At 32.8% G+C, this 16698-nt stretch overlaps 1 protein-coding gene across 1 annotated transcript in view; it reads left to right on the top strand.

Moving 5' to 3' along the window:
- Positions 1-16698, top strand: part of Ptx1 (pituitary homeobox homolog Ptx1) — a 73174-nt gene that overhangs the window by 47415 nt on the left and 9061 nt on the right. The window contains exon 4 of the mRNA XM_036356872.2: positions 442-695. Coding sequence (XP_036212765.1) covers positions 442-695 — 254 coding nt within the window. The remainder of the gene's footprint in view (positions 1-441; positions 696-16698) is intronic.

Genomic DNA, 16698 nt, shown 5'->3' with positions numbered 1-16698 from the left:
TGAAAATAGTTTACATTACATGATATGTTTGTTGTTGTATTTCGTTTATGCCGCGCCGATAAACTACAACAAAAACAGAAACAAAAAAAACACGTGTAATCGATTTGTACACTTTAGCTAATAACAATTTGTACAATTTTGTGTCAACAAATTATTTAGTTTCCAAGTTGAGTGTGAATATGTGTGAGTGTGAGTATGGTTGTGTGTGTGCGCGTGTGGGTGCATTCAACTGCATGTAAGGTTCCCATTGATATACTTTTCAAGCGATACTAAAGTGCAACTGCACACACTTATGCACATACCTACATACATACACACATATATTTATTGCACATGCTTGCATACTCTCATATTTGTTGAGTTGACTCTTCAAATTCTACTCTACTCTTCTCTTCCTTGTCTTGTAATTTCAATTGCTTCTTGTTGTTTTTGTTATTGCAGGTAATCGTTCCGTCAATGAGACCACAATCAAAACCGAAAACATATCAAATTCCGGTCATGACGAACCGATGACAACCACCACAGATGAGCCGAAAAACGATAAGAAAAACAAACGTCAACGCCGCCAACGCACACATTTCACATCACAACAACTGCAAGAGCTGGAGCACACATTCAGCCGGAATCGATATCCGGATATGTCGACACGCGAAGAGATTGCCATGTGGACAAATTTGACCGAAGCACGTGTTAGGGTAAGTCTTCGAGGATTACAAAATTTCTTGCTTATATTACGCACATCAACTGATGAGATTTAGAGATAGATGAAACATTTTTGCAGTATAAAAAATTTTATTTTATTTTGTTAAGAACATATTTTGACATCATAACTGAGCACATATTTAGACAATCATAAGTATAAAATATTTTATTTTTGTAATTAGAATTTTGATTCAGTTGTGCAAATCTGAATTCATTAAGTTTCCTCCCAAAATTTTTTTTCAACCGAACTTGTCCGCTATTATTCACAATAGACCAGAAACCAAGCTTGTAACAAAAATTATGTTGATTACTAAGAGTAACTCAAGTGGTTCAGAAATATATTTGTATATATGTAACTATTTACTGCATATTAAATATTGTCATAATCGATTGAAGGTACCATCTGATCACATATTATATGATCCGGACTGACAACAACAAAAAATAAATTTTCACATATTTTAAATAGAATCTTTATTATAGCCTTCAAAAGAGGCTCCTCAGCATAACAAAGCATGCCAACGCTTAATCTAATTTTCCATACACTGTTTCTTTAACTATTTCGATGTTATCGTCATTAACGGAGATAAATGAACTACTTGCTTCAGGCAAGTTTCCGATGACTTCACGACCTTCACTGAATGTTTTATGCTATTTAAATACTAGAAAAAACTCATGTTTTGAAATGTGCTTTCTGACATTTCTGACGTAATCGATACTTTCACTTAAAAGGTTCCATATACATATATCATATACATATATACATACATATACATATGTTTGTATATATAAACATTTCTTTGTATACTATACATATTTATATGACAGCTTAGGAATTAATAAAAAATTCCAATGCTAAAGTGTCGAATAGAAATTTTACTTTTACTAAGAACCAAACCAGTTGAACAGAAAACTAATTTAATTGCCTTAAGATTTCAAATATTTATGTTTGCAAAATATAAATTTTTGCACACCAAACTTCACGCCCATCGCTTACCACAAACGATTCGAATCGTGAGAGCGCTTTAGCCAACGACAACTGGTCACTGCGTAGCCATAACTTTACACCAAGCTCCCCATTGAGAGTTTTACCTATAAAATTTGTGGAGTTTGCAACACTCACGAAGCGAAAACATAAAATCGAACAACGGTAAAATGGAAAAAAATTAAGCGCGGAACGAGTAACAAAGCCATGTTGCACACCACAAGCGCGAAATGCCAATTTATGGCAACTTTACGGCCAACAAGCTGCAGCAGCAAGCAAAACATAAAAAGGCAGCGGAACTGCAGCAGTTTGCCGGCATTCCGACGAGGGGTAGAGGTCGCCTGGAAGGGCTGGGGAGCACAGCCACAACATTGGAAATGCGAAATACCGCCGCAATGCGCGAATAACCGAAAATGCTGTCGTACTTTATGGTGAATATACTTACAACAAATACAACAAGACAAACTGCCAACGCAGCGGCAGAAGTGCGAAGCTGAGGCGGGTTAGCGGCTATAAAGGCTAGACTATGCAGCGCCAGCTTTGCAAATAAATTCCGAAAATGCACACAAAACCCCACAGCGCTTAATCTGTGCAGGCGTACATGCGTTGTTGTTTTTGCTGCTGATGTCCCAGCTGTTGTTGAGCTTATTTCGCGGTTATTTGCGCTGCCTTTTTTTCACCGGCCGTGTAGTAAAAATGCCAAAAACAAGGAATTTACGAGTTGGCAGCCATGATGCAACAGCAACAATAACACTAACACCAACAACTGTGTGTGTGTGTGCGTGTGTGTGTCAGCCACAACCACAACAATCAACATGGTGGCTTTTCAATGAGTATAACTTTCGGCCAGTGGCCGAGCGGCAGCAGCACAACACGAGCAACAGTAAAAACAACATAAAACACAATAACAACAACATAACGAAGTGGCTTGTGCTCTGCAAAGTTATTGCGGTCATTGTTCGTGCTTTGCGGCGTATTCTGCATGCGTACACCGTGTGTACTGTTATTTGCGCCAGCATATAATTTTGTCTACGCCTTCGACAATTCACCATAACCGACTACATATTTATGCATTTTTAATCGGTTCGGCATATACATAACCCGGTTAATAAATATAATATATAATATTTATAATATTTTATGTATATATGAACATATATACTTATGCATATGTAAATATGTATTTATAAATGTATATATGTATATATTGAACGCATAAATTGTTGATTTTCCGATTTAATATGCACTCTCACAGACTTGTCCATTGCAACTTTCACATTTATAATATACAAACGTAATATATGAGCAATGCGTGACTCTGATAATTATTGCTCATTTGCGGTTTTTCGACAAAATGGCACGGCGTTGTTATTAAGTGCGAATATATTTATATTTTCCTCATTCATATGGGTCGAAATGGTTTTTGTGGATTTTTTGAAAATTAAGAAGGGAAAAAAATTAAAAGCTATAAGATAAAGAAATTAATATAAGAAATGATTATTTGTAGTATACTTTATAGCTGTATATTAAGAGATAAGGCTAGTCTATAGACCTCAATAATGGGCTAGCTTTGACAATTTATACCTGGTAGAAAGAAAGAGATATGTATTTGGGAGTATACAAAAGATTTTGGTATCGAATGACGGCTACCGGGCCAATAATCGAGTTCAAGAAAGCATCGACAGGCGACGGTGACTCTAAGAGCGCGTGTTATATAAGAAGTTACGTGTTTATAAACAGGAAAAAACGTTAAATACGGTTGCACCGAAACTACAATACCCTTCACAGTTGCAAAAGATTCCTCACAAAAACTTTGATCGGTCAATTTGCATGACAGCTATTTGCTATAGTAATCCGAACTGAACAATTTTTTTGGAGACTGCACCATGACCCTAGACAAAATAATCCATGCTAAATTTCATAAATATATCTAGTCAAATAAAAAATATTGAACCGAACGTTATATAGTGTTCGGATATCGGCTGTTCCTACCAATATGCAGTTTCTTGGTGAGAAAAGGGCAGGGGCAAAAGACAGATCTACATCTCAAAAACTGAGGGACTAGTTTGCGTATATACAGACGGACATGGCTAAAATGACTCAGCTCAAAAGTAATTGAAGTATTTACGTGTGATATTCTCCGAGAACCATTGTCGTCCGTTTCGAAAAAGTTGGCTGACCTAAAAAGTAGTCGCAAAATAAATTTGTTTTAATATTCCAACAACTAAATAATGGTTTTAGAAGCCTAAAGTACAGTTTGAGTCAAGAGAAAAATAATGTTAAAATTCCAAACCAAGTTAATTCCATAAAACTACATAAATATATTTGCCAAATGCTATGCTCGTTTGAAAGGTTCACATTAATCATGAACTATTTTATATCAAATTTTTGAATCTTTAGTTCTGATTTCTGAAATATTTCGACTGTTAAATATTTAGTATAAATAATAATTATTTGGCGACAATTTAGAACAGTCTTTATGTACAAAGGTTTTAACTTTTTGGTATCAATGTGGTTTATTTGTCAAAACCATGCTGAACAAGCAACATAGAGCTCGAAATAGGGATCACTGAAGCTGAGTGAGAAGATGACGTGATTTTTGCCTATTTTGCAATCATTTTCACAACTGCATTTATTATAGCAACTACATATATGTAAGTATATAGAGTAAATTTGAAAACGTAACGGTTTGCAATTAATGAAAAGCGTTTTGTTAATTCTTTCTAGCCACGTCATTTGAAATGGAATTAATTAAATATAAAGATCTTTATTTTGATTCTGATCAGTCAGTTTGTACGACAGCTATATGCTATAGTGATCCGATATCAGAGGTTCCGACAAAAGAATAGCTTCTTGAGGAGAAAAATACGTCTGCCAAATTTTAGATTGATACTCAAAAACGAGCTAGATCACTTTTATACAAACAGTAAGACATACGTACATAGACAAATCAAATCAGCTCGTCACACTGATCATTTATATATGTTTGTATACGTTTTATGGAGTCTCCGAAGTTTCTTACTCGGTGTTACAAGCTTAATACCTATACTATGTGCAGGGTATAAAAATGTGATCCAAATCGAACAAGATATACAAGTCGTGACTAAGGTGCTAATCTATGAGATCGTAGCAGAAAAAACAAAAAAAATTATCACATAGATGTAACTTTAGCTACATATCAACCGTTACTTTAGATTAATTAAGTAATTGTGAACCAATTGTTACAGCAAAGACCCACTATTTGAATAGCTTTTTTTCTCTATTAATTCTTTCAGTTTTTATTACATTTTTACAAATTTCATATGCAGATATAAATATTGAAATTTCCATTAAAACACCGACTTTTCCTTTATTGCATAAGGAACTACATTCAGCTACTATTCTACCATTTGTTTCCACTGGCAAATACACCTATCTTACATCCCTTTTGCAGTCGCATTCATATACCTTTACAGAGTTGTTGCACCCCTCGCTCTTCGGCTTGATGTGCGTGTATTTTCCGGTGGCGTCAATGTTTGCACGCACTTAATCCTTTTGTATGCAATATCTGATAAATTTTATTGCCGCTATTATTGCAGTCAAAGATTCATTTACATTAGGCAGATCGAACACAAAAAAAGTGGGTTGTCTACACAGAACTCTACAATACATGCACATATTTATGTACATTTATGTATATATGTGTGTGTGTCTAACTTGCTCAGTGCCTTTTTGCATTTTCGGTTACTGCAACATATTAGATCATTAATTTCAATGTGGTTTCTAATTCATTAAACTATACAGAGGGTCGTCAGATCACACCAAAAAAGGGGTGCTGCCAACGACAAAGGGAGTAAAACTGTAAACTGGGTATGAAGTACGGCAACTTGCCGCCTTTCTATCTGCCACAGTGTTGACAAATTACCCACCGCTGTTTTGTTTTGCATTTGTATAAGGCATATTATTGCCACATTTTGCAGCCCGAACTCCCAGTGGTCTTATCAGACGAGGTGAAGAATCCGTAAAAATGTGCGTATGCTTGTGTGTAATATGGGCAATGGGTCCATAAAACAGGCTGTCTTATGATTTGGTGCATACTTTTTACCGTTATGTGTGTAATTTTGTCGCTTTTAACGGGAGTTGACTTGTCATTATTTGGAAAATATGTTTTTATTTTTGGCATTTTTCGGAACACATGTTCCAATTGACATAATTTCGCATCATAGACTTGTTACATTGATACAAACACTTATATACATACACAAAAACCTTTAACTGAGTAAAATTACGCTCATTGCGGTTTCATGGGGTGCATTAAAGCATTTGAGCGCCTTGAAGCGGGGGAAAGTCGCACTTGTTCGTGGCAAATATTGTTGTTGTTGACATTGATTGTGTTGGTAAATGCGTGGACGCGGCATTTTATTGCCGTTATTGCAGTAGATTAGCTGCTGATATTCATAACACTAGCTGTGCCCTCATAGTGTTGTTGGTGGTGTCATTTAATTCTTGTCTGCCACAATAGCAAGTCAAGTGCGCTTACCAATGTGCTACCATTGTTGCTTTTGTACATATGTACGTGTAGAAATTTCGGCATATGCGCTGCTACAAATTTGACAGCAACTTTGCAACTCCGCCTTTCATTCAAATTTCCGTTTCCTTGCCACTTTTGTACATTTACATAAATAAACCATGAAATTTGTGTCATCATTAAATTTGTCAAATGCAATATTTAGACACAGAACAGGGTATATTAAGTTTGCCCATAAGCAAACGTCGGAGTATGACGAGCTGAGTCTGTCTGTCTCGTACGCGAATTAGTCACTCAGTTTTTGAGATATCAATCTGCACTATTGCGTTTTGTTCCCCCCAAGGCGCGGCTCATTTGTCGGAATCGTTGATATCGGATCACTATAGCACATAACTGCCATACAAACTGACTGATCAAACTCAAGTCCTTGTATGAAAAACTTTTTTCTTTCACAAGATATATTTACGAAACTTGGCACGAATTATTTTTCAGAGGAGCGCTACAATTTCCAAACAAATTGTTCAGATCGGATTACTATAGCATATAGCTGCCGCACAATCTGACCGATCGAAATTAAGTTGTTGTTTAAAAATGTTTTTTATTTGACAAGATATCTTCACGAAATTTAGCACGAATTGTTATTTAAGGCAACGGTATAATCTCCGAATATAATATTCAAATCGGACCACTATAGCAAATAGCTGCCATACAAACTGACCCATCGAAATCAAAATAAAGATCTTTTTATACAGTTGAATTCTATAAGAATTGCTGCTATGAAGGGTAGCATAGCTTCAATGCAGCAAAAGTTAATGTTTTTTCTTGTTTATTTACCTATTTAAATTTTTTGTGCGCTTACTATTCAACTACGAAATATATCTGCTAAAAGTATCTCGTCAATAAAAAAAATCTCAATTCCTCCAGCAAGCCAGTGAGGCAGATGTTTTTTATTGTTGTTATGTATTAATTGCATTTTTATGATTTCATGAGAATTGCAATGTCAACGCATATGTCAAATTTTCGCTAAAGAGCAAATTCATTTACGCACGTCAATTGATCATTGCAACATCATTTTCATCAATTAGTTGATTGAGTGGCGATTTTCTAATTTTATAAATAATTTTTTAATTGCATAATTTTCCATATAGTTGAAGTTTCAAAAAACTCCCGTTAGAATACACATCACGCCATACAACTTTATTTTAACAAACAAAAAGTAAAACGGAACTCTTCATGCCTATTTAGTTTCATTTAGCACTCCGGTGTTGTTGCTGTTTTTTTATGTTTTTGTACCGCTTGCCTTTTTTGATTGATAAAGAAGTGTTGTCATTTCTGAAATGTCATCAGCAATCATCGATCATCGCCTTGTTGTGCACCGCGATGCCGACAACATAGCGGTGCTGCTTTGCCACTGCTGTTGGCGCCGCCGCTAATGACCGGCTGCAAACAATCATTCTGCCAATGACGATTATGATTTGTAGTTTCATAATATCACATATGTATATGTACTATATACAGTTTTTTATTTTTACTATATTTGCCCCTTGGCGCCACCAACAATTGTTTCCATATTTCCTCTATTTCCCAAGTGTACCTGGGTATGTGTTGTTGTATTGACACATTCGTCATGCTGCATGCAGTCGCTTCCCTACTTCTAAGCAAATATAGCTAATTACATATTTACAATAAATATATGCATATGTAGACATCTAAGTACTTCAGTGAAGAGAACCTCTTTATGAGTGTCTTCTATTCACTTTATGCTCTACTCGTTTACTGTCCCATCCACATTAATTTGTTGAGAATTTAACAGAAGGAAATTAATAAAAAAAAACACACACACATCAGATCACACTCGATAAACTCATTGAACTAAAGCTTAACTTGTCAAAGTTGAAGTATGCATATTACAAATGCTCCGTTAATATCGACATAACTTAGTACATGCCCTTTAGGAAAATACTAATACTGTATAGTGTAGATATTCTTGTTATACTTAACTTTGAAGCAATCAATTAAAATCATATTTAAATTGCAATTCTTCAAAATTGACAACAAAATTTAAACAAGTTAATAAATTTTTCACTCCTTTTCCGAGAAGATCTCTTAAATGTTATTATAATAGTTCCTGAAGTATTTTTATGGCATTCAACGAATACTGAAGGATAGTTTCAAAATTTCAACGAGCTTAGGTCCGTCACAAAAAAAGATGTATCTCTCAAAAATGATTTCTAGTAATTTTCCAAATTTCTGCTGTCTAAATAGTTGAAGAAGAGAGGTTAGAAACATTGATTGACAATGTTAGAGTATATAATAAATATGTTTTGATAAAAATTGTATATATTATAAGTTGAAATTTCACAATTTGAATGTATAGGTTTTTGAGCACTAACATTTCATTGCATGAAATATTCAATCTTTCTCAAAAAATTTAATATTTTACATATCAACCAAGAAGTTAAATAAATTGATGAAATTTTTAAAATATTACTGCTTTTCTAGTCTGAAAATCCTGAGAATATCCATATATAATAAAATTATATTATTATTTAAGAGCACACCTAATGCTTAGCAGTAAAAAAGGAGACTTTTAGGAATTAAGAAACAAAACTACTGTATCAATTTTTTTTAGAGCTTTATTTATTTTAAATACTTGTAGTATATTTTAAGAAATCATAGTAAAATTTACACGCGAACTGCGACGATGCCAAAAATAAAACAAAATCATCGACAGTTGCAGTGATACCGGCCTTCTTCGTGGATGAAACCTAAAAAAAATCAGAAATTGAGAAAATGGGGGCATTTAAAAATAATGTTAATTTCTAATCATTTTTCATCTACCAAAAATTGATTTGTGATGCACAAAAAACACGAGCGGATTATTTGTCTCCGTGTAATCATTCAAGCAAACTTGAAAAAATCGTTTAAAGATAAGCTGTTGGAGATGATTGAACTGAGCGGCTACTATTTAGAAGGCTGTTACTCAAAAACTAGTTGAGATATCGAGTTTAAATTTTAGTATTTTTAAAAGTATAGCCCACCGAAACATCTGCTACATCTACTTTTTTCATACTTCATACACAAAAATACCAAAACCATACATTTTCCCTACAGGGTATTGAAGGGCTGTCAAACATTCACACTGAATGAGCATTTATAAGTATCGCTTCTAATTGAATGTTAAAACTCAAGTGGCGCGGAATTCAACTAACTTTTCGTTAATGAAATTTGTTGTTCATGCCACATTATAAGTAGTGGGTACTTGAGCTGGTTTGGAGAGGGAAAACAAAAAATAAAATAATTCCCGAAAAATAGATGAGATTATATATTGAGAATGTCTTTATTTTTATGTTATCACATATGCCAATATTTTACTATTTATATAAAAATAATTTATTTAATAGTAAGCGAAGATAGTTACAGTTTACATTGTATTTTACATAAGTTGACTTATGCACTTTTTGCTATTGACCTTAATTTACCTAAACAAAACACACATATGTACATATAAACAAATTTTATTTTCGCAAAAATATTTGCTCTATAAAATAGGCATCTAACTTGTTTTGGCTTCCACAAATAGATGAACAAATATTTTTTTTACAATTATATGGTCGCAGTAATGTTAATACAAAATGTTGCAAGCCAAGTAATTAACGATAAACTAATTTGTGTCAAATTTACTCCATACTTTATACACTTTTATTATATAAGTATGTAGTTAATTCACGGTTAGTGTAACATATAGTATTCCTATATAGTCACTCCCTTAAGAACTTCACCTTTTGACTATTGATAGTCACAAGTGTAATAGGATCGCTTGAATTAATTCGATAATTGAAAACTGTTTAGTCTCTTGTGTGTCAAGTTAGTAACTACAATGTGGCACTTCGATTGGGGAAATTAGTATAAGAATAAGTGATGATGACCTCAGCTGGCTGGCGAAATCTCATTTCTTATTTTAGATAAAAATTTTTGATTCTTTACTTTTGAATGGACACTTATATCCGGACGGCGAATTGAAGTAGTTGGACGTTATGTTAAAGAGTATATTGTTTGATTAGTCTAAGGGTTAGATGTAGACTAATTAAAATTTGTTTCTATTAAAACAAAACTACCCGAAGTGGGTAGGTACTAACTTGTATTCAGATTGAGCGAAAGAGTTTGAATTTTTGTTCCGAGTATAGCCAGTGCTCTATATAAAGCCGATACTCTTTATAAAGCTTATATAACCTTTAAATTTGATATTAAAGATTATATTCTCTCTTGCATTTCTTGCATAATTTTCTTCGATTCGTCATATCTCTTCTCGCTTCCGCTCTTTTCTCAAAAAAGTTACGTTTAAAAGCATCAAAAAAGTTATTGAGTTGAATTCCCCCGTCGCCTTATACATCTGTTGAGGAGCAACTGAGAATTGCGTGAATTGAGTGGTGTGTATTCATTTTGGCATTTTTCTTATTCACGATCTTTAAAAATTCCACAAAATTTTTCCATTTCTTCTCTCTCAGCGAGCACATAAGCAAAATAACAAGCATTCACAAAAGCATTAACGACTTCTATAGAATGTAGTTAAAGGGAGACATTTATTATCAATTCCGGCCAAATAAATTATTTAAGTTCCGAAATAGATAATCCTCATAATACTGTTATTTACATTAAAAAACGATTCGAAACAAATGCTACGCACTCGCTATTCTCTTATACTATGTATCACTATGAAATATACAAAGCAAATACATATGTATTTACAGATTGCTACAAAGGACATATGAGTCAGTAATTCATTAAATAATTTTCCAAAACATAAACTGCAACAACAAATGCGACGAAAATAATAAAACTAAAAAACAAAAGTCGTAAAACCGTTTGTTGATTTTTTCAAATACACCTCAGCGAGTCATCAAAAACACTTTAACCAATTTGAAACTGCAACCACCACCATCACCACCAATTCAACCAGCAGAGTCAACAGTCGATTTCCAACATACATATGGCTTTACGAAGAAGTCTGATGCCAGCAGACTGGGGTGACTATTAAAAATCTTTACAAATTGGCATCAACGCCGCAGATAGGTGTGAGCTTGAATATATATATATTTATGCCTGTATGCATGTATATATATATATATATATATATATGTATGTGTTCCGTGCTAAGTGCAAAAAACTGAACGATATTTTTTTCCGAAAGCGTTGATTTGCACTTTTTTACTGTTACTCGCCGCCTGGATCGACAGCACGACAGGTGTTGGCAATCGTTTGATGGCACATAAAAGACTATTAAGTGCTCGTTTGTTCACCGATTGCTAGTTGGTGGCTTGTTTTTGTTATGCAACTTCCTTTCGAAATGGATTTTTGCGCTGTTGCTCTGGCGTTTATTGCTCAATCGCATATTTTTTTCACCATTTTGCCATACAGTTCAAGGTTGGCGTATAGTAAAGGCAACAATATACATACATGCATTGTATACACATACCAAATATATACATATGTAGTTTTCGAGCTTCAAATTAGAGTTTTTTCACTATGCACTTTTTTTTTGTTTTTATGCGCTCATCCATTGTACATTGGCCATGTATTGGCAATGGGATTTGCTGGTTTCAACAAGCTTTTCAAAAAGCCATAATGTGACCATTTATGAGCAGTGCAAAATGGCTAAATGGTAAATAACGGTTTGCGCGCATTGACGGTCAGTTGGTTAGTTAGTTTTTAAGCCATTTTTGTGGATTAGGAGTGAGGATTTTAACTCGTATTGCCTTATTTTGCTAGTAGTCATCGAAAAACGGTACGAAGTTAACTGGATATCAGCTGGTGAAATTTGTGGTTTATTTTGATTAGTTTGTTTACTTAAAACTACAATTGATTGACATAAGGTCTGCTTTAATAATAATAATTTATAGTAATTTCGGAGTATTTGTCACGGAATAGGCAAGTTTAAAATACAATATATTATATGTACAATACTTTCAAGCAATTTTCAATTCAATAGAGCAAACACTGTCAAATTTAAATAATTAAAAATTATTATTTGATTATTATTGTTGTAGTATCAGATTAAAAAATTTCTGACACCATTTTATGAAAATATTTTGACGTTTACATCCATGGCTGGCTGAAATCTGATTTTAATGCCGTTTTTATGCTGTTTTTGTAAACCAATCTGTCGAAAGAAACAGATTTATTCCATCAATTTTGTTTTTAAGCCGGGTGCATGTAGTTAATTCGACTCTTTTGAAAATCAGCTTATAAAATAGGTATGTTTTTTTTGTTGCAAGATTGTTATATTTTCTAAAAAAAATATAAAAATTTTATTTTACTTTTTTGTGAATTTATAATATTTTTAAAAACGTTAACTTTCCGAAATCTATCAGTCTTAAGATTTATTTTACAATTCAGGCCATTACTAAAATTAAGCTTTAATTTTATTGCAATATATTCTACAAATTTGTATCATGCGATAAATAAACTAAAATATAATTTAGAATAGAAACCTCGAACATTAATAAGAAAAAAGGGGTAAGGGGCACATCCAGTGCGAAGTTTTTTTTTATAGAAAATCGATTTTTTTAATCATCTTCCTTTAAAAATAACATACTAACGTTATAAATGGTTATCTCAAACAGTTTCTGAATTACAGCGTTCTAAATTATAGCCACTCAGTTCAATCAGCTATCTTTAAACTTTATTTTTCAAATTAAGTTCAGTGATTACTGGAAGACAAATAACGCGATCACTATCCAGTGGTTGTTCGAGTTTTGGCAGGCCAAAAACGATCAAAATTTTGGGTAAAATGCAACTGTTTTAAAAACTCCGCCATTTTGTAAATTTTTGACTTTTTTCCAACCATTGGTCGTTATACGGACAATATATTTAAGTAGAGAATTTTTTTTACGTTTCATTCACGAAGAAGTCCGGAATGCCTGCAGCAGTGCAAGGTCTTTTTAGCGTCATCGGAGATCGCAAATATCTTGAAAAATGTATTCTTGTCTTCAAAAATTTTACTATGTATACATAAAATATGTGTAAATAAATCCTTTATATAATATTACTAATAATTGATTTAGTACTTTTTTCCAAAAATCGCATTGTTTTAGGCTATCGCACTAGATAAGACAGCAGCAACACAATACAAATATGTATACTTGTATTATTATCTTGAGACTTTCGAATACCTCAATACACAGTTATGTTCCTATCTATACCATCCTACCAATAACAACCAAATATCACCAGCCATCAATTATCTCGTCTCTGTCATTTTCACGTATCATTTAACAGCGTTAAGCGTAGTCAGCTCTGAAGAATTGAGTGAAGAGAAAAGTGCAAAAAAGTCTTCGTGGCTACCAAACCGTTGCACAAAAACACAAATTCAAAGCAAAAAAACAAAACAAAAAAAATTGAAGAAAAATTCTAAAACTGCTATTAACAGCAATAACACGCTTGCACGAATATTACTAACAGCAAAAAAAGGGCCAAACTTGTCGGTTATGTAGTGCTGCTGACCCAAGCATAAAATTCTAATTGGTTTTGATGAAAGCAATGATGACATCGTTTGTTTTTTCGCTCAGATTTTTTTTACTGGCAACTGCGAATGACTGTGCTGGCAGCCAAGGATAACCTTAACGGCTCATCAGGTATTGATGCTATGATGTTGTTAGTACAGGGATGTGTGTGATAGACAAAAAATAACAGAAATTTGTGATAAATTGATGAAATATTGCAAAGAGAAGTGAGGCAAAGTGGAAAACTAACGGATGATAAATGAGAGCAGGAAAACGTTAAAGCCAGAAAACAAATAGTTTTTGAAAGTTAAAAATATATATTAATTAATTTAAATAGAAAAGAAAATTCATTTTTCAGAAGCAAATTTAACTAAATGAATTAAATTAAAGTAATAATTACTCCGAAAATGGTTTAATTAAATTACTTAAAAAAATTAAGAAAAGGAATTTATTTTTTCAGAAAAAAATTTCACTAAATTAATGAAAAGTAATTATCACGCAAAAAAGTAGTTTAATACATTTTTAAAAATTTAATGTTTCAGAACCTAGTTTAGTTAAATTAATTTTAAAAAAAAATATTCTCTGAAACTAATTTGGCTAAATTAACTAAAAATTTTAATGTCTCGGAAAACGATTTATTTGAATTAGATAAAAAAATATTATTTCCGCAAAAATTGAATTATTTACATTAGATAAAAAATTAATTTTCTCTGAAAATATTTTGATTCATTTAATAAAAACAAATTTAAAAAAACCGTCTCAGATAATAATTCAGTTAAATTAATTTAAAACTTTAATTATTCATAAAATCGTTTGATTAAATTAACTAATAAAGTAATTTTCTAAGAAAATTATTTATCTAAACTAATTTAAAAAATTTCTCTTATAAAATGTAATGTGTACAAATTAGGAAATTTCCTTTCTAAAGAAATAAATTTTTTAAATTACTTAAAAAATGTTATTTCTCAGAAAATAACTAATTTATTATATAAAAAACTTTTAAGTTCTCAGAAAATAAGAGAATAATAATTTTAAAATTTAATGTCTCAAGAAAAAACTTAATTAAGTTACTTTATACAATTAATTTCTCTGAAAGTAACTTAAACTAATTTCTCAGAAAATATTTCAATAAAAATAATTAAAAAATTTAATTTATTACGGTAAAAAATTTAATATATCAGAGAATTTAATGAAAATAATTAAAAAAATTAAAGTCTCAATAAATTAACTTAATATAATTAATAAATAAATAATTTAAAAATTTAAGTCATTTAATTAAAAAATAATTTCTTAATAATATGTAAATATTATATTAATATATAATAAAGTAGATTATTATATTTCAGAAAAAAAATATATCTCTTCTATAACTATCTATCTAAATTGAACTTTTTGTAATCTCAAGTCTCAGCCATCTCAATCTTTGAGTTTGTTTGCACTTCATAGGAAAAACCTAAAATCCCCTTAATTTGATGTGCGTTTTAGAAAGTCTTTCTCATCCTTATTACACAGCGGTTCCACTCTCTTGCCACTTTGTGATGTGCAATAAAAGTGTTGAGACTTTTTTGATTGATTGCCTTCTGTGTAATAAAAGAAGTAGGGTCATTACAAACGAAAGGCAAGCTGCACGTACATAAGTACAGGCATGTAGGACGTCATTCTTACAATTTGTGTGTATATTTAAATCAAACATAGACGTGCGCTTCAGATTTTTGTCTGCCAACTTACAAATATTGACTAATGAAGATTTAGTATGTACAAAAGTGGAGCAGCAGAAGAAGCAGACAACAGGAAGTGAAACTAGGAAGAAAAGCGACTATGTCGATAATTACGACTACGACGCTGTCTCCAACTTCGACTTCAACTCCGGCGCTGACGATGACGCTGACGTTGATGTTCGTTAAAGCGGCCACAGGTGATGACTTAACTCGGTTGACATGATTAATTGCGGGCATTAGCTTGTCTAAGCGCCGGCGATTTGAGCAGTTATGATTTTTATTACTTTGCTTATGCATTTGGGGCAGGTAAAGATGGATAAACGTGCACCTTTGCATCTTTACTCTGCACTAAAGCGACAATCTGGTGTTAGACGTGAGAGAAATGTGCGAGGAAAGAAGTGTACTCATATGATAGTTAATTATGTTTGCTTTACGCTTTCATGAAATTAAAGATTTAGTACTGAAACTTCCCACATATATGCACATACACGCACACAGCTCTTCCGTGTGGTAATTACATTTCAATTATGTTGCACCGCAACTAATGTGATTAGACGCCTTTAGGCGCACAATACTGAAATCGCTGACTTTTGCCACTTGTTTATTATTGTATATTATAGTTTACTATGTGTGCGTTTGTATTCAAGCGATTTTCCCACAAAGCAAATATTGACTTAGTTTCCGCGCACAAGCTCAGTGGTAAAGGAGCAAAGCGGAACATTGGGAATTTTCAATGCTTGGCATCCATTACGAATACGAAACGCGTGCGCATAGTTAAAAATTTCATCAATTGTTGTTGTTCTAGCTGATGCCGCAATACAATTCACATACATCTACAATTGCATACCAATTCTAACTATGAATATTGCTTTCCACCAACCTATATGAATATATGTCAGTGTGTGTGTGTGCTGTATTTAACTAGAATAACACACTGAAATACAAACACAGCATCAAAAACATTTCAACCCCACAACAACACACGCCGCCTCACGTACCTTAATCATATTTATTATGTTCCATTACCACTACTTTTGCTCGTGCGGCTCAGCAACAACAACAAGGGATTACATGCTCATTACAATTGTTGAGAATGCAAGCGTAAGCGCCTGCGCCTTCTTTCTTGCGCCGTATTTCGGCTAAGCGACAGCAGTGATTTGGGTGCGGAAGTTTGACGGCAGACGTGTATGTGTGTGTGTACGTGTGTTACACACGCTGGTGTAAAATCGTAATTTTACAGCACATTTTAAGCGCCTATAATTAGCTTCTCACATCCATGGGTTA

Source organism: Bactrocera oleae, chromosome 2, assembly GCF_042242935.1.
Source record: "Bactrocera oleae isolate idBacOlea1 chromosome 2, idBacOlea1, whole genome shotgun sequence".
Classification (NCBI taxonomy): Eukaryota; Metazoa; Arthropoda; class Insecta; order Diptera; family Tephritidae; genus Bactrocera; species Bactrocera oleae.
This window is presented reverse-complemented; position numbering and strand designations above follow the sequence as displayed.